At 41.1% G+C, this 21,472-nt stretch overlaps 1 protein-coding gene across 1 annotated transcript in view; it reads right to left on the bottom strand.

Annotated features, from left to right (window-relative positions):
* The window catches only part of celsr3 (cadherin, EGF LAG seven-pass G-type receptor 3), a 98,305-nt gene that overhangs the window by 47,505 nt on the left and 29,328 nt on the right, over positions 1–21,472 (bottom strand). The window contains exons 4-11 of the mRNA XM_062392951.1: positions 10,794–11,016; positions 6,125–6,240; positions 5,227–5,315; positions 4,899–4,913; positions 4,317–4,474; positions 1,362–1,525; positions 766–891; positions 171–340 (exon numbers count right to left, since the gene is read on the bottom strand). Coding sequence (XP_062248935.1) covers positions 171–340; positions 766–891; positions 1,362–1,525; positions 4,317–4,474; positions 4,899–4,913; positions 5,227–5,315; positions 6,125–6,240; positions 10,794–11,016 — 1,061 coding nt within the window. The remainder of the gene's footprint in view (positions 1–170; positions 341–765; positions 892–1,361; positions 1,526–4,316; positions 4,475–4,898; positions 4,914–5,226; positions 5,316–6,124; positions 6,241–10,793; positions 11,017–21,472) is intronic.

Below are 21,472 nucleotides of genomic sequence, written 5' to 3'. Positions count from 1 at the left end.
ATTTTCTGAGTTCTTGTGTGTGTCTTTGTCATAAGCACTTGATGTCGATGTCAAGCTGAACTCATCATCACGGAGCAGCCACCTGCGTGTGCATGTTTGTATGTGTGTGAGTGTGTGTGTGTGTGTGTGTGTGTGTGTGTCTGTGTGTCTGTGTGTCTGTGTGTGTATACCTGGAACAGCAGGCTGGTGTACTGGCCAGCCTGAGCCTGCAGCAGCGTCCCCTCTCGTGCTCTCGTTCTGAACACCAAACCCAGGTACCATGGCGTGGAGATGGTCACGTCGTTCTTCAGATCCCACCAGAGGGCGCTGTTACCGAGGAAGCGGTGGGGGTGTGGCATCACTGAGGTGAAAGGGGAGAGGGAGGGGTAAGTATAAATCCGAACAATATCATGTTAATTATCAGTCTCTTTATTTGTTGAATTTGCTTTACGTACAAATTTGTATTTGTGTCTTGCCCGTTTGGACTATATTAGCTTTTGTCCTCGTAAATGTAAAAAATGTTTGTTATCGTGATAAATAGCTGAGAAACACAAGCGGCTTCTTGGTTCAATCTAACTTTTGTGGAGTTTGCAGGGATAAACAAATCTAAATGCGTGGATAACAAAGAACCACATTATAAATTTGTATCTAATCATGATAAAAAATCTATCGGTAATGCCACTGAAGACAAGAGCAATTTCCCTGCACTCTCATCACCACAAATGATACCACAGCAGGACAGTAGATGTGACCACAGGAAGAGAGTGAACCCATGCAGCGTCTCACCGTGGCTGCAGTCCTTCCCTCCGTACCCCAGGGGACAGTCACAGGAGAATGTCTCCCAGCTCACTGTGCAGACTCCTCCGTTCTGACAGGGGTTGGACTTGCAGAAGGGCAGCTTGGCACTGCAGCCTGTGAGGAGCGACAGAGATAGAAACATCATCAGTGACCTTTTCAAAAATGTGTCACCATGATATGTGATGCAGGGAATAGAAGTTGATGAGTAAAGACACTGAAGCCTTTCAGCCTTTTAAAATGTTTCATAGTTAACATTCTGCATATTAGCACAACCGAACCTTGAATATTACAGAGGGACAGTCTTTGGTTGTTTGTGTTTTTTTCTTTAAAACAGTATTTGAATTTTGAATATGAAAAAAATGGGTTCATCAGTGTATACCAATAAACAAAGAGGACATTAAACACTTCCTTAAACAATTATGTGTCATCAATGAAAATTCAAATTCAATAAATACAGTGGTTCTTCAACCGATTACAATAATTTTATCTAATAATTTAATGGGGCCAAAGAGTCGATATGAAATTGATAAATGTTATACACTTGTCGTCCTTCATGTTTTAAAAATATAATTTGCAGTGCTGACCGGGAACTGTTCCATTGTTAGCGATAAATCCGGCCAGGTCCAGCGGCTTGCTGTCAATGTGCAGCTCCTTCATGCAGCCGATGAACTCCCTGGTGGCGAAGGGGAAGTTGTCGGGCACGTTGGGGACTCCGCCCAGAAACAACGGTCCAGTCAGATCCAGAGACCTGAAAGGGGAGGAGATCAAGGAGAAGAAGAGTAAATAAGGTGCAGAGGATGAGAAGTAATAAAAAAAGGGAATAGAGGATTATCCCTCAATGATTGAGGGGAGGAGGGAGGAGAGGGACGCAAGGAGCCAGGAAAGGAAAAAACATGAAAAGAGGGTATGAGAGAGGAAAGGGGATTAAGCTAACCCAGAGATTAAACATGTCACCGTAGGTAAATGTCCCATGGAACAAGATTCAGGGAATAATAGAGGATGTTGACGAGATACGAGGCGATGATGATGATGATGCTGTTGAGGATACAATTAGAAACAGCAGGAGAAAAAAAAGAGAAATTGAATAGATGCAAAAGGAGAGGAGACACACAGGAGATTAAATATGAATTACAGCAACTATCAGGAGAGAAGAGGAAAAGGTTGATGAGAAGGCAGAGGGAGAAAGGAGAACGAAAGCCAGCGACAGGAGGAGGCAGGTGTGAGGGAGCGTCGGGGAAAGCAGTCGCAGACATAAAAATGAAGAGAAATGCAAGAAAAAACATCCTGGCAACAACAAACAGGGAAATGCGGAGGCAGCCAGAGAGGCAGATGAACAAACAAGAGATTAAGTGTGAATATCAGGAGAGAGTGAGCGTAAAGGCGGATGACAAGACAGATGGAGGATGGGTGTAGAGAGAAAGGAACATGGGGAAATTATGAAGAAAATAACAGTTAAGGGACTGGAAGTCAAAGAAAAACCGAAGAGACAGGAGCAGTTGTCAAGTGTTGTCATTCTGAGAGCATGATATGCTTTTTTATTCACCACTGCGAGCTCAGGTATATTTCTTCTATTTAACTCAGTTTGGGGAGACATGCATGTGTCCAGCCAATGAGATGCTTTTGAATGCAGATCAAAGGAAGCTCAGGGGACAAAAGGCGCTGGAGTCAAACAAACAAGAGATTACGAGCCAGTTACAGCAAATATCAACAGAAAGCGTCGAGGAGAAGAGGATGTCGAGACTGAGCGAGGGGAGCTTCAGCTGTTAATGAGAGATGGAGGAGAGACGGAGGAGGAAAGTGTTGAGACGTTAGTCTTTGGCCTCCGCCTTTGATCTGTCTCCTCCTCTCTCAGCCTCACTTAGCACTGACAGAACATGGCCGCCATGATTAAAGCTCACACAGACGAGGCCAAGTGTCAACTCTGTCATGACACCATGCTTTTTATATGCATGTGTGCGAAAGCAGTGTGTTATATCCATCTATATTTATATATATATATATATATATATATATATATATATAACACTGAGTAGACTACAAAAGTTTTACAAGGTCAAATAGAACAGACACTTCAAAGTCGATTCAGATCAATTTAACTTATTTGTAAAGAAATGCTGTGGAATAAACTGAGAAAAAGTAGCAGAGATTAATGAAAAGAAATTAAGATTAACACCCAGCAGAATTAGTAACACGCCCATCAGAGAGATATAGGCAGAAGGAAAGGAGCATCAAGACGTCAAAACATTCTCTCCGCATTAAAGCCTCAGGTCCCCACAGATTTGCTCTCGCATCACCTCATCAGCCCGATCTGACATCTGCTGAAAATCCTTAGCAAAAGCAACAGTCAGAGTTTCAGCAGGAAGCAGATTAGACTCCGTAAATCTGTATTAAAATGGGTGCTGCACATACTTTTTCATTTCAAAACAGCGATGAGCCTACAACCCCGTTTAACCTTACTGAATTAATGAAAAAATTAGTGTTTTTCGGAAAAAAAATTCTTCCAGATAAATAACTAAAGTGTGGAAATGTATTTGCACGACTACAATTGTATGTCTACAAGGTAATGTTTTGTGTTAAATAAATTGTGTTGCTTCTAAATGGGAAATAAGTCCACATATAAACTGCAAAGACACAAACAAAATCAGTTTATGATACAGACTTGTATTCACTTCCCCGTTTTTGTAAGCAAGAAACTACATTTGGTGCAATTTGGACCCAGACAAAGTTTTATTAATACAAATTGAAGAAACAAGTCACTAGCGCTCTGTAGCGGCAGCGGCTGGGACTCATCAAGGAAAGTGACATTGTCAATCATGACAACAGCTCAGTCCCGACAACGGCAATAACAAGTGAGGGGTTCTGCGTACAGAGTCGAGCTTCACCGTGCTTTTTTGAACTTTGAATAATCAGGTGAACAGCTCCGTGTGCAGAAGCTTCAGGATTCGGTGGAGTCCAGCAGCCTCAGGTATTTTTTACATGTTTCATGTGGAAAAGCTGCAATCAGCATCACCACAGGCCAAACAAACAGCCCATTCCAAACAGGCAGAGCTGCACTAGTACTTGTAATGCAGCAACCACCGGCTCCCAGTGCTGTGTGCTTCTCCCCACACTGACACTGACCAGCTCTATTGGTTTTCTACTCAGTTGAAATTGTCACTGAATATCTGTTAAGCCTCTGCTCAGTCATAGATGATGTTAATGAAACTTGTCTCTGCAAAGAACTTAGCACATACTGTGCAAACACCGCTCACAGCTCGGGGTCAATGATTACTCAGTCTGAGTCTCTCAGTTGCTGCCATGGTGGTGACTGAGACTTAACGCATAAATGTACTTCACAGAATCTTATTGAATACATTTCCTCCACTAAGCTGCTTTGAGTCCGTCCTTTCATTGGCTAATCATTGACGTCAACCATTTCAGAGAAACACCCTCGTTGTTGGGGCAATTTTTCTCAGATGTGTTCAAGTCAACACATTTAAAAGAAAACACAGGGTAAAGACAGAAAGGATTTGAGAGAGCTGGAAGAAAGATGAACTCACTTCTTGTTGCTGGTCTGTTTGCCCTGCGCTGCACAGCTATAATTTCCGAGCTGTGTGCCGAAGCGAAGCGACAAGGCGGTATCGCAGTCGTCAACGCTCACCACAGCAATCTTCTCATCCGACGGACCCTGGGCCTCACCGCTCATGCTGCGCTTAGGCTGAAGACACACACACACACACGCACATTCCAGATTGAATACAGACTCAGAGAGAACAAGACACATTGTGACAGCCGACAACATGCAGGAAATAGAATAGCCTTCACTATATCGGGAGTTTATAGGACTGCAGTCATTTACCAAGGAACATCCACACATCAGACAAAGTTCAATATCTACATTGCCAGTGCATATCATGTTAGAAGGAAAAGGGGGGGAAATTGAGTTAGTAAGACAAGAAACAAAAGTTAATATATGCATGGGAAAAGTATATTTATATGGAGTGGAAGCGGAACGACTGACAACACACTCGCTCTTCACTAACTGACTGCTGGTGGGAAAGAAAAGACAGAGGGAGAGAAAAAGAAAGAAAGAGGTGGATGGAAGGAGGTGTATGTGTACCCTGACACACACTCATACTCACATAGCGCGTAGCCGGCTGAGGAAAATGAAAGAACATGAAGAAAATTAAAGGAGATGTGTGGCGAATATGCATGAATAAAGTGTTGAAACGCAAACGCCCCCACACAACGCTGTGTACACACAAAGACTTCAGCTTAATTGAAACTGCTTTGTTGGTGGGACGGCTGAGAAACGAATCCGCTGATGCATCACAAGTAAAAAAATGATCACAACAAAACTTCAAAAACTTCAAAGGATGACTGATCAAACAGACAATCGGTAACACAAAACGTGAGATCGGAAATCAAAAATGGTCTCAGGCACACAAACAAATTGAGACGTGAACCCACCTTGTTGTAATAGTGGATGTGAACCGTGTGCCAGTTTCCATCGCTCACGCCGCCGGGGAGGAAGGGACTCACTTGAGTGGAGGATTCACCTGCAGGGAGGACGTTTGTGTCAAAGCATCATCAGGTCATAGTAACACTCACTGAATGAATTTCTATTCAAATCCACTTATAGCGGCTCAAGTTTAATTCTATTTGCTTTTAACATACCACCGCATATAAAACCCATTTAGATGGCGTATGAATAAACCGCCTATAGGTTAAATGTATAACAATGATTATACTTCTGATCTCATATGCTCCCAGCTTTACAGCTTCAGGTGAGATGCATGGGAAGGTTCTAATTGGTGAAGTCGCCTCAGTCAGGTGTCGAGGGATGAAGGATTTTTAAAGCAGTACACCAGCTACTGTTAAATTTGATGAAAAGAGACAGAATGCTGGAAATGTGGGGGTACAGCAACACCTGATAGTACTCAGATGCTGTGTTGTACTGTACATTGTACAATCATCTTAAGGAACTGTATATTTTATGTTATTTAGAGTCCCCAGCTGGGTTTTTACAATTTTATATAATTTTCCTTAATCGACCGCCCTTCTGTAAAGATGGGCTTTCTCTATATGAATACAGTATGGACCATGGGTGGCTGTGGCTCAGGATCAGATCGTCCATGGACCAGGTGGTGAGTGGTTCGATCCCCGGCTCCTCCAGTCTGCATGTCTAAGTATTCTTGGCATTGAAATCTCAAAATGCAACTGACAGCTCTGCCTCATGTGATCGATATGTATAGAAACGCTCTATGAATGTGTGTGTGTGGGAATTGGTGTATAAGACTTGTACTGTTAAGACTTTGAATAAATAAATAGGAGCACAAATACAATCACACACAAACAGACACCCTACCTGTGGAGTATTTGAGCACAACTTGTCCTTCTTGGATCTCCAAGGCCATGAAGTCATGTTTCTCATTGAAGCGTCCATTATAGAAGAGCAGACCACTGTTCTCCAGGGTGGCGAAACTAGAGAATTCATGCACATAAAAAAACAATAAAATATTATTACAGTATTGATACAAATACTGTTTGTAGATTTAACATATATTTACTGTAGAGAACATTTTTACAGAATATTGTATGACAATTTATTGGCTTAGTAGATAAAAAGCTTGACCTTGGCAAAACGAATCATTCAGGACCAAATTTGATATTGAGCAAAACAGGACAATTCACGGAGGCTTTAAATGAAAGAAAGAGGAAGTCAAACCGCAACAGAGCTGATTAACCATGATGCCACAGCCCTCCACTCCCTCCAGCTCTTCAGAGTCAAGCAATCATAATTTTGTATATTTTTATGAATTCATTTATAATCAAAAGCATCGGATGGGGCTAGACATTCCTCAACTTTAAAAAGTACTTTTTTTATTGTTTTGATCATAACATCTGTTGGTTTGTTCACTTTCAAGAAGACAAAAATCTGCTGTAAAATCGTATCAATTACACATATACTATTTCACTTTTACACTGGCAAAAAAACAAACACCACTAACATCTGGCTTTTGTGTGCAATAGGAATGGATTCAATCGGGTTTTCCCTCCCAGGACAATCGGTGCCAGCTCTGATTGGTAGTGATGGAAACATGACTTCCAGGTGAGAGAGCAGCAGTTTTTGCTGCATCAATAAGGTTGAACAAAACAGGCTAAGGGAAAAAACTGAAAAGCGAATTCTTCTTCTGGCAAAAGGAGAGAAGTCAAGTCCCTTTTTAGAGCAGGTTTACTCTTGATAAAATACCGGCGTGTTTTCTATAAAAGAGGTTTTTCTTTAGAATAGAAATGCTTTATTTGTGCACTGACTCTAAACAGTTACACTTGACACCTGCTGGTTCAGTAAATTGTTATTCTGGTTTAGTTCCGTCAATGATTGGATAGAACCCACCCTGCTGGTCCACAGATGATAGAGGTCAGGTTCAGCTACAGAGGAGCAGCCCTGGAGCTGAAGGCTGCACAATGTTTTGCTCAGTTTTATTAACTGGTGGCTTAAGCCCAAGTCCTTGAAGAAAAATGTTCCCATTCATTCCTGTTTTGTTGAGTTAAGAGTCACTGCATTTCACATCCTTGGCTTAAAACATTCCGCAGAGATCAGTGCGGCTGTAAAAAATAGATAAGTTGCTGCAATACAGCAGTGTGAGGAAATGCACTGGGTAAAGGGCAAGTTATCGCCATTTCTATCGTGACAAGGTTTTGCTGCTGTTATCTGAGAGTGCTGTTATTGATTCAAATAAACGCTGGGTTATTCAACAGCGGACACGTGTCTTGTTTGCAAGGCTCCGCTATGATTCAAACAACATACTTTCCTATCTTGTAGTATGCAGATCTAATCTCTCCGAGCCGCCAGAAATAGCTGGAAAATAATGTAACCTTTGTCAGAGTAAATGGAGTCTGTGAGAGGAGTCAGTGAAGGGGAGATGCAGTGGGGCCAAAAATAAAGAGTAAATAAATGCAATAAAAGCAAGTCTTATACATTATGTCTGTTGCAGTTAGTGGGCCCATTGTTTGTGAAATGTAATATGTGAAAGCACAGAAGTGCAGATGAAAAAATAATATCAAGTGACTGTTTTTCCTGAAAGCAATAAACTTAATGAAGTCAAATGATGTACACACTCAGAGCCCCTTTAGCTGAGCAGCAAGAGACAATTTCTAACATAACTATCATTTCCATGATAAACAACACCGTCATACCAACACTCTCCAGTAAAGACATGACTATACTGCAATAGCTCTGCACAACAGAGCCGCACTAACAATCATACTTTCCCAGGCAGAGATATAACAGCAAAAACAGCTGAATCAGATAAATTCAATAAAATGAAATCAAATGCTGAGAGGAATAAAATGCTCTAGGAGAGAGTGAGTCACATGAACAAAGATTAAGGCAAGGACAGTAAACAGGATACTACTGGCCTGCAATATAACATTTGCCTAAAATTGTTTCAGTTTATATTCCATCTCTTGATCTTTTCTTTATGCCTCCTGATTAAGTTCCTGCTTTTCTCATGACATCAAGCTCTGTGCTGAGACAAAGTAATTTCCATTAACTAACAGATACCTGTGTGTAAACTCTCCCTTCTTACTTATAAGATTTTGTTATGGAATGGATAGAATTTAGCAGAAACCAGCCCTAATGTAGATTGAGGCCCCGTTCAGACTTGGTTTTAGTTGTGTTTGAGATGTTCTTGGTCTGACTGCAGCTGACTTCATCTTCCTATGTGAACTACAGGCGGCTGCAGGGGTGGAGCTGACACTTTCTACTCCTCATAGAACCAGTGAGCCGAGAACCACAGCCGTTCTGCGGCCTCGCCTTCGCTGTTTTTCATTTGGAGATAAAAGGATGCTCTGGGAATCAGGAAGAATGCAATGAACAACGAAGGTGACTGAAAACTTTCTTTCAGCTGAAAACCTACTATAGTGTATTGTGACCATGTGTAAATGCACAAACTAACTGTCAGAGAGAGATTCAATTCATCCATCCTCTTTTAAGAGAAATAGAGAGAAGTTTATACTCCTTTATTATTCACCACATTAGAGATACAAAATAAGGCACAGTTGAAATAATATAACAGAAACAGATTTTTGGGGTTCAGATCTGAAATAGACTTTCATTTATTTTTGATATTTGGGCTCTAATAGTTTTCACTTTCAGACTGTATTTTTTCGGTTTCAGACTTATATCCTTGGTCTGGCGTGGGGGTGTGGCATCATCTGAGATCATCTTGAGTGACAGCATAACCAAGATGAGTCAACAAGTTCTGTTTAGCATGTTTCAGAAATTGGTTGTTTAGTGGGTTATGTACTGCTTGATCTCGTATCTCCAACTTAACCAAGGTTGGCTGTTCAGCACAAGTTACCATGGTGATTTACCCTCATAAGGAGTGAATGAGGTCAAGAAACCCTGAACTTAACCTGAAGTTACCCCGTTAAGTGCAGATCAAAGTTGAAATTGTGCTGGTGGTCCTTCATAAGAGGTCCAGGATGTATTTGCATTCACACAATGAAAACTATGTAATCACATGCGTGCCAGACCACCTCAAAATAGAGAAAGCAGCTCAGGACACATTGAAGATGCATGATCAGACATGAACTTAGCGCTGACCTTGCTCTGAATGGTTGTGATCTTCGGTCTCCACTGATACTGAATAAAGCTACTATGAACTAGCCACAGAATTTGACCTGACAGCTACATCTCCTTTTGTTCCATAATGTACCATCACCACTCACCCAGGGCTCACAAATCGATGGAGAGATCACAAACTGTACCTTTACGTTCCTTAAGGTAGCAAAGAAACTTAGTCAGTTAGAATAACTTAACCACAGTGTCTCATAGCAACCACTACAAGGTGGCCACATAAGCCGAGCAACAGCCCCATGGGCAACATCACCCTAGCAACCATCATTAAATAACGTCACCCATGGCAACCATCCCATAGCTCTGCCTGACCCCTGTTAAGAACCACTTCAGATCTCCCACAGACGTCCACTCGGCATGTCAAGAAGCAGGGAACATGATCACTGACCTCTGCAGGAACATGTGTATCACATTCATCTCCATGTACAAAATCTAAAGCTCCTTTTCCACTGATTAAAAAAAACAATAACATGTGGCTTTTGATGGCAATGGGACTGAATACAATCAACAGTCGACATGTGGGTGGGGGGGGGGGAGCAAAACTTCTGTAGCAGACTTAATCATATTTCTTAAATCCCAAATTTACCCAATACATGTTGGTATAAAAGAGGATTCATGTAAAAAAAAAAAACTCTTTGAGACTGTTGTGCATCAAGCAATGATAAAAGGACCAAATGCAAAACAAAACCAATGCAAATCTCCTTTCAATCACATATCTACGGGTTGCATCTAGTTCACATTTACATTTTTAGGTAAAACAAATAGTATTTTCAGTTTGAATCTTCTGAATAGATTAAAAGGACTCACAGATGTCTGATACCAAGCCTGGTTTTAAATATTTATATTTTTCTAAATCTACTATTTCAGTGAAGATTTTTGATCATCAAGCTGCATTATATGTTTCATCTGAACGTAAATTAATGCACTAACTAACCACAATTACATCTGTAATGTGAGAACTTTTCTGTACACATAAGTCAAATAGCAAAAATAACAAGGGTTTCTGATCCTGTCAAAGAGAGAGCGTGAGGTCACCAGAAATCTTATACCCGCTTCAGAGACTTTGTTGAAACAGGAGAGTACAAGTGTGATGAGATAAAAGAGAAGAGGAAAGAGCGAGAGCGGAGGAGACGTTAGAGAAACCAGTAAATTGGCAGATGAGAGAAGAGTGAGAGGAGAAACCAAGAATAATAAGATCAATCTCTGAGCCGGAGATGACATAAATTGATTAAAGAGGACTGAGAATCATACAGGAGTGGTTATGGATTTCTGTCTATTTGTAGAGGGACAGGAACTCCAAGACAGGCAGGAGGGAGGTGTTATTGCAAAACTCAATATGAAGTTTCAAAGAGAGAAACTTAGGAGCAAAAATAACATTTTAAAATCTACTCACGTTAAAGAGAGGGAGAGGTGAAACCTCTGCCGGAGGCCCCTGAACATGACGAAGGATTTGGGTGGGAAGGATCGGGCGGTGACGGTGCAGTATGGACGCTCGTAGCCTCCTGCAGGGCACTCACAGCGGAAGCCCCCACCTGAAAGCTCCCGACACGTTCCTCCATTACGACACACGCCTGGCACACATTTGCCCTGTCGCCGGTCAAACTCGCATCGGTCACCTGGGGGTTTACAGAAATAAATAAATGAGCATCAATAAGAACAGCAACAAAACTGAGAAGACAAAAAGCAACTTTCAAAAGAATCAGTGACATTGGAAACCCACATTAGAAACCAAGCCAGATAACTGCTAGATTAAAATCTGAATCAGTGAGCACATCTGATGATTAAAACACATATAGCTAGTTTTGTTGTTATAATATTATACTATTACTTTAGTTTAAAAATAACATTCAACATAAATAATTGTAGTATAAAGAAAAAGAAAACGCAACCAAATATGTAGAACTTGAGAACAATATAAACAACCATGTTATGTTTGTGTAGAATTGTTAACATAAAGAAACATCTTTTCTGCATTGTTTACTGTGTCAAATTGTGTAAAATCTGTACACTTATTGATATTTCTGTGAAAGGTTCATATTGGCAAATTTGTCTCAACCAACCAATGCATCTGGCGGTGTTAAAGAAGTCTACTTCAGAGCGCTGCTGGTGTCATTCACAAGATGCTTCAGATGTAAATTAGTCTGTGATTAGACAGTGGAGGCAGCAGGGTGCTGAGCCCTGTCAAGCAGGAGTAACAGCTCCTGTTATAGAGGACCAACCTTTACCTTTAGACTTGACAGTGAAAATACACTCAGGGTACAGGATTTGGAATCATATTGTTTTCCTGCTGACAGCGATTCTGCCGTTACAGAGGTGTGGATAAACAAAAAACAACACAAATAAATCTGCAGACGAGAATAAATAGATTTAGCTGCCAGTCAAACAAGCGCCAGTTTGTAGTGTCTCACGAGGCAAAAAAAAACACCCACGCAAAACACACACACACACACAGGAGAAAGATATGTAGAGGTGCACAATCACTCTGAACTTTCCTTAAGCATATTTGGACACAAACATTGTCCGATATTTAACAGATGCACAAAAAAACACCCACACCCTGAGCTCTCCATGTAACAAGAGCAGACGGGGTTCAAAACTAGCCGTAAGACAAATGGCTCCTTATGGACCCACTTTAGAACCTGCTGACGGCTGCAGACACACAAACACAAACACACACATAGAGAGAGAGAAAGAGAGAGAGAGATAGAGAGAGAGAGAGAGAGAGAGAGAGAGAGAGAGAGAGAGAGAGAGAGGGAGAGAGAGAGGGAGAGAGATAACTAACTCCTAAACACAGCAAATGCAACATAATATAGAAATGAAAAATGTTTTTCTCAAACAAAGACATTAACACACATTCAATCTCTAAAAAAAATATTTTTCATTCCCTTCTTACCCCCTCTCCTTTCGCCTCTCACAGACACTCATTAGCATAATGCATCCCTAGCTCCTCACCCTAACCAATAAATGCCTAAGCCTAACCCTTAACCTAACCTAACCTGACCTAAACCTAATGGTAACCCAAACCGTAAAACCAAGTCTTAACCCCCAAACAGTTCATTAAAATGGCCTCACTTGCCCCAAATGTCCTCACTCCGTAGGTTGTAGACTCAAGTTGGTCCTCACAAAGATAGCTGTTCGAGAGCACACACACACACACACACACATGGATCATTGCCCCTGCCCTCGAGGCTGTTGGGTTTTATCATGTAGCTGTCTCTGTTGGCACTTTGTTTGTGCTGCTTTTAGATGCCAGAGTACTGGCAGAGTCCTCACATCTTGACAGCCACACACACACGCACACGCACACAAACACACACACACACACACACACACACACACATTGCAGTTGTAAGTCAATAGCAGCCTTCACCTTTCCTCATGATTGTTTGGATTCTGATATTGTCTGACACAAAGAAGACATGGACACACACAAACACACCTGAGGGCAAGTCATGACCACATACAGAAATGCACGATTCATACACAGAGACACACTCGAGGGAAAAGCTGCAAAAGCACACATAGGCATGTTTGATAAACACTCTCATACTGACATCATTTCACACAACTAAGGTTGCAGCTTGCGATTATTTTGTATTGATTATTAAATGTATTGTTTTTTCAATTAGTCGATTATTCATAGTTATTAATTATTTCCACTAAGCTTCTGTCTGAGACACAAACACACAATTCTTTCATCCTTAAATCAAACATATCCATCTATCCATAACCTCATCTAGTATGGTTTAATCACTCCCTCCCTTTGTCACTCAATTGGTTCATTTGTCCATCCTCGTCTTCATCACTCAATTTTCCCACACCACCTCTCCCCTCGTGACAACAGCAGCTGATATCTGCCAGGTTTGGCTGACACACACACTCTCTCACACCACCAATTCACCCCGAGGACACGGACAGACACACAGTCACCCACTCAGCTCAATTACTAAAGGACATTCAAATGATCACATCTGTGTGTCCTTGTTTAGCTTTTACTCATCCTCCCACTCCTCTCACATTAAAAATATAGTTCTGTGTAAGTGCACACAACAGGGAACCAATAAAATAAGGACACACATGTGTATGTGTGTCCTTATTTTACACACTTCCTTAATCTGTTGCAGCCACTCATCAGTGCAGACCCTCTCATTAATATTAAAATAAATAAAGAGAGAGATTAATGCTCATGAATTATGCACATGGTGAGACTTAAACACATGTACCTACAAACACACACCCTGGTGTATTATGCACACCCAGTTGATACAGATTGACAGACCGACAAACCAAAAGAAAACAGCTATATGCACATATGGCAAAAATAAAACATATAAAAAAAAACACACACACACACACACGCACACTAATTAGAGGAAGTGGAAGAGAGCAAACATGATGTCAGACTGACTCAACGATGGTCTTTTAATAGTTGTCTTTTCCCAGAAGGTACGAAGGCGTACGTTTCACAGAGGCACTGGCGCCAATCAGCATCGATAGGAATAGGATGTGCTCGCCTGCACACAAACCCACACTCACACAGAGTGGGATAGGTTGGAATTCCTCTTTTTACTCAATGTTCTGTCACAGAAACACAATGGACTCAGGTGAACGAACTGTGCTTGATAGTAAGACACACACACACACCTAAACCAAAAACTGGTTTACATTTATTTTTATTATGTGAACGAAGCATCCCATAAACAATTGGCAACCAACATCTTCCAACCAACTTTCACATTGGATTGAACCCTGTTGCTAATATAGGGTTGCAATATATTGTCGTCTATGTCATATATGTGTGTATTAAGTGTTGACATAGTGTATCGTATAGCACCCAAACATAATGTAGTAATGTAACATTAGTGTGAGAAACATGGTTTAGTGCTTCTTTCCTGACAGACTCAACACGCAAGCTTGTCTTCACTAACACCTTTTTTCACTGTCATATTGGTGCTTTTAATTTGGTAGGAAATCTAATATTTTACCACTAAAGGATTTTCACAGACATGTCCTTTTATATACACACGATCTAAATCACACACTGATAAACCACATAAACTTTGGAACAACTTCAGTTTGTCTGCGAGTCTGAAATGTTTTTTTCTGCTCGCTCATTGCCTTGCTTTAATGCAGGGTTCTTTCAGTCTGCACCTTCATTTTTCGTCCTGTCCTCCCTCTTGCTTCCTTCTTTGCTTTCCTCTCCTCCCTCCTCCTTACATATCTATATATATAAAAAACATGCTGTGTTGTCTCTTCTTCCTCCCTTCATCTCTTTCTGTGTCTTGCCATTTCTTTTTTCTCTTCTTCCCCTCTTCCCCTGTTCTTCCTCTCGGCCTGGGTTAATGCATTCACACCACACCTTTATTCACGCGGATGTTTTATTCATCAAAGCCAGTATTCTTCAACCACCCCCCCAGCATCTTAGTTTGCTCCGCCCTACCTCCCACCCCATCACCCCAACACATGGTTCATCCCTAGAGGCCGATACACTCCCAGTTGCTTTCCTCTCCTCTTTCCTCTTGTCTTGCATCTGTAGGTCTCGCTCTCACTCTCGCTCTCGCTTTCTCTGCTGCTTTTTTGTTTTCTGGTACAGCCCCGCAAGACGTGGGTGCCTTCAGGGGATCGTCTGATTTTCAGTTCTGGGACATGTCAATTTCTTTAATTGATGACTGCAAAAGTGTTTTTTTGTACACAGCTTTTTAGGAAACAGGTGATGCATTGTGCCATTTCAAATAAATAATTTGGATAGTTTACATGAGAAGCTAGAGCCACTGTGGTTGAGCGAAGCAAATAGTAAGACATACATAATGTACAATAAGTACAATAAGAAAGTAAATGAGAGACATGTATCATTTGTCTTAGTCCAGCCCACAGTGTTTGACAAAATAAAATACATTTGATGAGAATATTTAAATACAATAAGGTAATTCATAATATTAACTAACTTTTTATAGTAAAGCATGTAAGTTGACGCCATGGTTGTACTTTTATGTTGTCTGTCTCTCTGTGTGTATTTGTCTGTGTGTCTGTCTATTGCTGTGGACAAATGGAGGTGCAGAGTTGACTGTGAAAGGTTTTTGATAAGAAATCGTCTGCACTGGTAGTTTTTTTCTCTTTCTTTCCCTTATCGTTATATTTCTTTTGGTTTGGCCTCTTTGGTCATTTTACTGAATCTCTTTGTCAGATAAAGTTCTTTTCTGTTTCACTTTTACTGTATTTCTCTGCAGTACAAGCAGGAGCGCTGCAAGACATTTGGGGCATGACAAGGCAAATAATGCAAGTAAAGGTATCCTTATTTATATTTTGATGGGGTGGTACTTTATTTAGATAGATATTTTAAAGATCAGTTAAGTTACATTGTTTATCTTTTCAGATTCGTAACTCCCAGCTGTTGTACCAATGACTTAAATTTCAAAAGCCAAACATAAATATTTGCAACACTTACTGTGCCATTTTCAAAATAAAAGGTCTCCACCGTTTCTATAGACTGAACCCATTCATTTGTTTGCACATTGATCTGTTGACAAGAGCTTGATTACAATTTTTTTGAAAGGTAAATAAAAGAGTTCTGCAACCTCAATAGTTAAGGTTTCCTGCTCTGTCAAAATCACACTTCAGATGTTTGAAACCCTTCACTTATCTTGGCCAACACGGACACTAGACACACTTCCACTAGCATTTGCTAAAGTTTAGGGATTGGTGCTGCCAGATATTACTTCTCATAATTGATGATGTATTAAGTAAACTTTCCTGAAACTATCCAAAGGGGCTAAATGTGATAATGCAAATGTCAGAGTCCTTTGCTCTGTAAATGTTCCTGAACCTTTCCTGCCAGTCCCATACTAAAATGTCCAGAAGAGCTGATAACACAAGCAAATCGCAAAACTGAGACCACCCTTTCCTTTAATGTTGTGGAAATGTCCCTTTTGTGAAAGTGTCTGATTTGACAATCTCCTTCTCCATTCACATGTGGCTCCTGAAAATGTCCAGTTGCAATTTTCCAGAGATTCTCCGAAGTTTACGTCTTGACAATGGCTGTGACCCCACTGTGGCCAGAGTACCACGAGAACATCTCATCCAAAGTAACATTTTAATTTTTCCACATTACACATAAAACTCCCTCGAACAATGCACACGGGCCTGAGGTAGTGTTTTTCTTCACCCTGCTCTTTTTTCCTTCCTGCCATGTTCACCGATTTGTCTCCACAAAACTAATTTTGTCTGCTCCTTCCTTCCTCTCAAACTGTAAAATGCATTTATCCAACTTAACTCAGCAAATCAGGTTCCCTGCAGTGTAACGTGCACATTTAAAAATGATGTCTTCTATCTATCTATGTTTCTTTGCTCTATCCGTGCATGTTCCAAAGTACATCCCCATAGTCATTCATTCTTTCTGTGTGTACTGCACACTTGCTGTTACACACATAGACACACACACACATACTGCCAACAACTATTTATTAATTTCCCTAAGGTAATTCATTGTACCTCTGTTTTACCATTTTATACCGTTGTATCGCTCCCTGCTTCACTCTCCAACCAGCTCGGTTTTGTCTTTTTTATCTTATCTATTGCATTGTTTCTCCCAGTCCTCTCATCCACTATTTGAACTCACATTTCTCTCATCCCCCACTTTCGGTCTATCTTTTTTCTTTTAAGTTCATCTCTTGCCTGATATATCTACACATCGCAGACAGAATAAGAAAATCCTTTTGCGTCTGTCACACAAACATTAATCCAGCGGAGAATATATAGATCCAGACATCGATTTTTTTGGCTTCATGTGGGACTTGTAAGTAGTAAGAACATAATTAGCTCAGATTAGCCTAATAATTAGCTCAGATTTCATGGCTCAACTCTGCCAGTGGGCATATGCTGTGTTTAGTAGGCTGAAAATTACGTTCTGCTTTTTCAAAGACTACACAGGGAGACTAATCCACAGATTTGGAGGTTTTGTGTGGTCAGATTTCCATTGTGTCATAAATTAAAATGTTGTACTCAGTACCTTATGGAACCATAAATGTTTTGATATTCCGTGTAGGATAAGTGCATTTCTTGACCTTTCTGTTCCAACAACCACCAAGTCTGGAGCCTTAATGATCTGGAAAGTAGAACAGTGAGTAAACAGTAGGAGAGGGTAGTGGCCACTTATTCTATGGGCAACATTACAAGTAGGTAGCCTGACGTTGTCAGACTCACAATTCTAGTCAGAATGTGAGTCTGACCCCGCTCCATTGGGCTGTGATTATGGGGCGTGTTTCAACCGAACCAGGAAATAAAATTCCTCTTTCGCTCAATTGGATAGACCTACAACCAATCAGAGCAACGTAGTATGTGACGTATGTTAAGCAACGCATTGTGAGTTATTTACTAACGCCAGGTTCACACCGGACGCTGAAGCGATGCCGAAGCGACCCTTCAGCACAGCGCCAAGCCTTAAATAACAGCTGGCTCCCATCCACTCCCATGTTAAACCTTTGTGCGGGTCACACTGGAGGCTGAAGCACCGCGCTGCGCCAAGGCTGCCTCGCGCCGTGCAGCGATCGTTTCGGCGTCGAGTCTATTTTTTGCGCTTGGCGCGAGCGTATCGCACCAGGAAACACACTGAAAAACGATCTTAAACTATATTGATGACATATTTTATATGATATAAATGATCAAATATGCATCCCATACTTTGAAGTCCCCTTCTGTTGTCCTGGAGTTTTAATTTGACCAATGACATTATTAAATGTCCCCCTCTGCCCATTCACTACAGCCACACAAGCAGTGATACAGATACAAAGAGAGAGAGGGGGGGCTACGTATTCTCCACATAGGCTTGAGTGGAGAATACGTAATTTACCCTTGACACCCGACATTTAACGGAGCAAACAGCGGAGAAGTTCTTCAACATGGATGACATTAAATTAATAATTGAAGTTGAGAAGTGCAGTGAGTTGTATGATCCTCGGAACATGTTGTATAAAGACAACACCAGGAAAGACAAATGTTGGGACGCTGTTGCTTAATGTTGGAGCAACAAGTAAGTATATGCTTTTAATCTACTGGATCAACGGGTGATATTATTAGCGCTGCCCGGCGGTGCAGCGTCGCTTCAGTGTCCGGTGTGAACAGCCAAGCGCCGGCGCGATAGGGATTAGCGCGGTGCTTTGGCGTCGCCTCCACGTTCTGTGTTCCTCTTTCAAAATGAATGCGCTGTCAATGTCTTCAAAAACAGACTCAATGGCAGCATCTACACATCTGAGCTCTCCAGCGGCAGGCATGTTTGTTGAAAACGAATTCAACCCAAGGGCACTTTGATGACGTGGTTGATTACGTTACCGTTGATCATCTGCTCATCATCGTATAAAGCCCGCCCTGACAATCTGATTGGTCCGGATGATTTCGAACCGGGCATAATTTCTCCCCAACAGAGCAACTCCAGACCGAACTTCCCGACCTCAAATGTTGTGGGCGGGGCTAAGTTCGTCTGGTATCCAGGCTAACAAGTAGGATCAGTTTGACTCAACCCAGGTCAGTTTTAGACTGAAGAGCCAAAAGGAGAGTTCAAACCATTTCTTGAGTTTGATGGTGATCCCTTGTTGATCAGCCTTTTACTTAGCTGATAAATATTTGTAACTCTGCGACTGAGTGATAGCCCCTGAGTGATCTGTCCCTAATATTTTGTATATTCAGTCCAACAATTCTGAAGATACTAAACTGCTTTCAGAAATTCACTGAAGTCCCAACATTTTTCTGAAATTGTCCAGAAGGGCTGGTTGTCAGAAGGCATCTTTTCCTGGCAACCCCCTTGTAAGATTTCCAGAACATGTTGGAGTGAGCCCATTTGAGAATACGTGTGTCTGGAATATTCACAGCGATTGAACATTTTGGCGCTACAGGCCGACACCCGGGTCGATGTGCTGTAAACACAAACATATCATTCCTCAGCTTTTAGTTATGTCCTGCGTCCTGCATACTCTACTCAGACGCCAACTCTTGTCTGAATGTTCCTGTTATTTTGATGGAGTTCATCGAGATAGCTTAAACGTTTTAGTACCAGAAGATCTACACATTTAAATTTCTGTCTACATCCTCTTCACATCCCTTTTCTTTCATTGCCTTCAGGTTTTCTGTATTGATCCTCTTCTTTTATTCATTTTGCCTCTATTTCCTCTTCTATACTTTCCACTTTATCTTGCCACACATGATTTATTGACCTCATCCTGTGTGTTCCTCACTCTTTTATCTCATCCCCCACACTAATTCACTCCTCACCTTGCTCTCTCCATCTTCCTTAACCCTAACTAATTCAGTCTTACAGTCTAGACTTCAAACTCAAATCAACCGGCTAAATAACTTCCCCCTCTCTCTTTCTCAGTTCCACTCTGCTCATTCTGTTCCTGTCTGTGTCTAACTTTCAAGACCAATGCCTCTTGGAAGCACTGAAGCTGAAATAATAGATAGGATGATTCTTCATATAATCTTAGCCACCTCAAGCTAATTTGTTGCATGTAATCTGTTTACCCTCACTATCAACTGGATTTCATTTCTCAGAGTAACACCTATATATATGCTTGATTAATCCTAAACTAGTCTCACCTCTCTCTGCCTACCGCATTTCTTCTCTGTCTCCGACTCTCTTTCCTGGATCGCAGCTTCCCTCTGTGTAACATACTGAAAGCCTCCTCTCACCATTTTTATCTTCTCACAAACTAAATTAGTCTGCATCCATCGCCTCTCTCTGTTTCTCATCTCCTCTTCCAATCTCTCAGCTGAAGAGCATCCATGGTATTATGTCTCGCTATGATCTGCATAATGTGCGTCTCCACCTTTTTCTGAGTCTATTTTCCCGTAGTTTGTGAGGAGCGATTACATCCTCTCTTTCTGTCTTCTGTTCTCTCCATCGTTCAGGTTTATTCTCTCCTGGGAGCTTCTCTTTGTAAGTGTGCAGAGTTTTTTCTTATTTTCAGGGTTAATGACTGTTGCACATTCCCATCAGCACTGCCAACTTAGCATGTTTTAAGAGAAGTATGCCCTAGAGGTTAGAAATATTTAAATGTTTATGCAAAAAAAAGAGTGCCCAGCTTCAGCTGAGTTTAGCAATGTACCAGCAGGAGGTGGGATTACAATTTCCCTCTTAGATTTGATTAAGTCTATGAGGCTCCCTGGAAATAGAACAGTTTTAGACGCTCATTATCCCATATTTAATAGGAGCGTTTCCTCACTAGTCGTAAAATGATACCTGCAGTACTTGATTCACAAAGTCTAATTAAAGTCTAATTTAAGAGCACAGGTTCATGATGTCAAGAATTGTATGAGATAAACAAAGAGGAGCATTGATAGAAAAAAACAGCAGTATAAATTAGCTTTAAACACAAAGACAGCTATGTCACCCATCTGACTTGATTTTACTCGCAGAGTCAGATGTGTGAACACAAGAGACTTGCAAAGAGTGCAACACGTGCAACAGGGGGCTGTCGGGTTTCTGCGATATATTGCCATTATTTTGAAAATCAACAGCACATCAACACGGAAGTAAAAGATGTGGTGATGAAACGTTCAAGGTTGGGCATGGATCTTGCTTTTCAAGCTGTTTAATTGAATTTTTTTCTATTTCAGAAATATTGAACACTCCTTTGGAAAAAGCTCAAGATATAAACATATATGTGAATAATGAATTTTTGCCTATTTCGTTTGCCAGAGTAGCAAACAGCTTTCTACTCACATGGAACTTAAGTTTGAACTTTCCCAGTGTTGAACAGCCTTAAATTACAATCATGACTGAATTCTATTTAACTGCTTCAGGTTCAGTGTGGTGATACAGAGCTTGAGTAAAGCAGCGCCGTGAAAAAAGCACAGCAGCAAATTAAAGCATGACTGGCACATCATTCTCAGTGTGAGCCTCAAGAATCCCTTTTGTTCATATACTGATTTGAGAACTTCAAAGTCCTGTAATGCAATCAAACAAGAACTTGACTGTTTCACATGCCAGGGTTAGTTTTCACTTCACTGTCGTTTCGTTTCTACCTCGGGCTAACGCTGGGTACTCAGCTGAACGGAACATGACCCCTGTGTTGCACATTCTTT

Source organism: Platichthys flesus, chromosome 7, assembly GCF_949316205.1.
Source record: "Platichthys flesus chromosome 7, fPlaFle2.1, whole genome shotgun sequence".
NCBI lineage: Eukaryota > Metazoa > Chordata > Actinopteri > Pleuronectiformes > Pleuronectidae > Platichthys > Platichthys flesus.
Note: the sequence above shows the minus strand (reverse complement) of the source record. Positions and strands in the feature narration are given on the sequence as shown.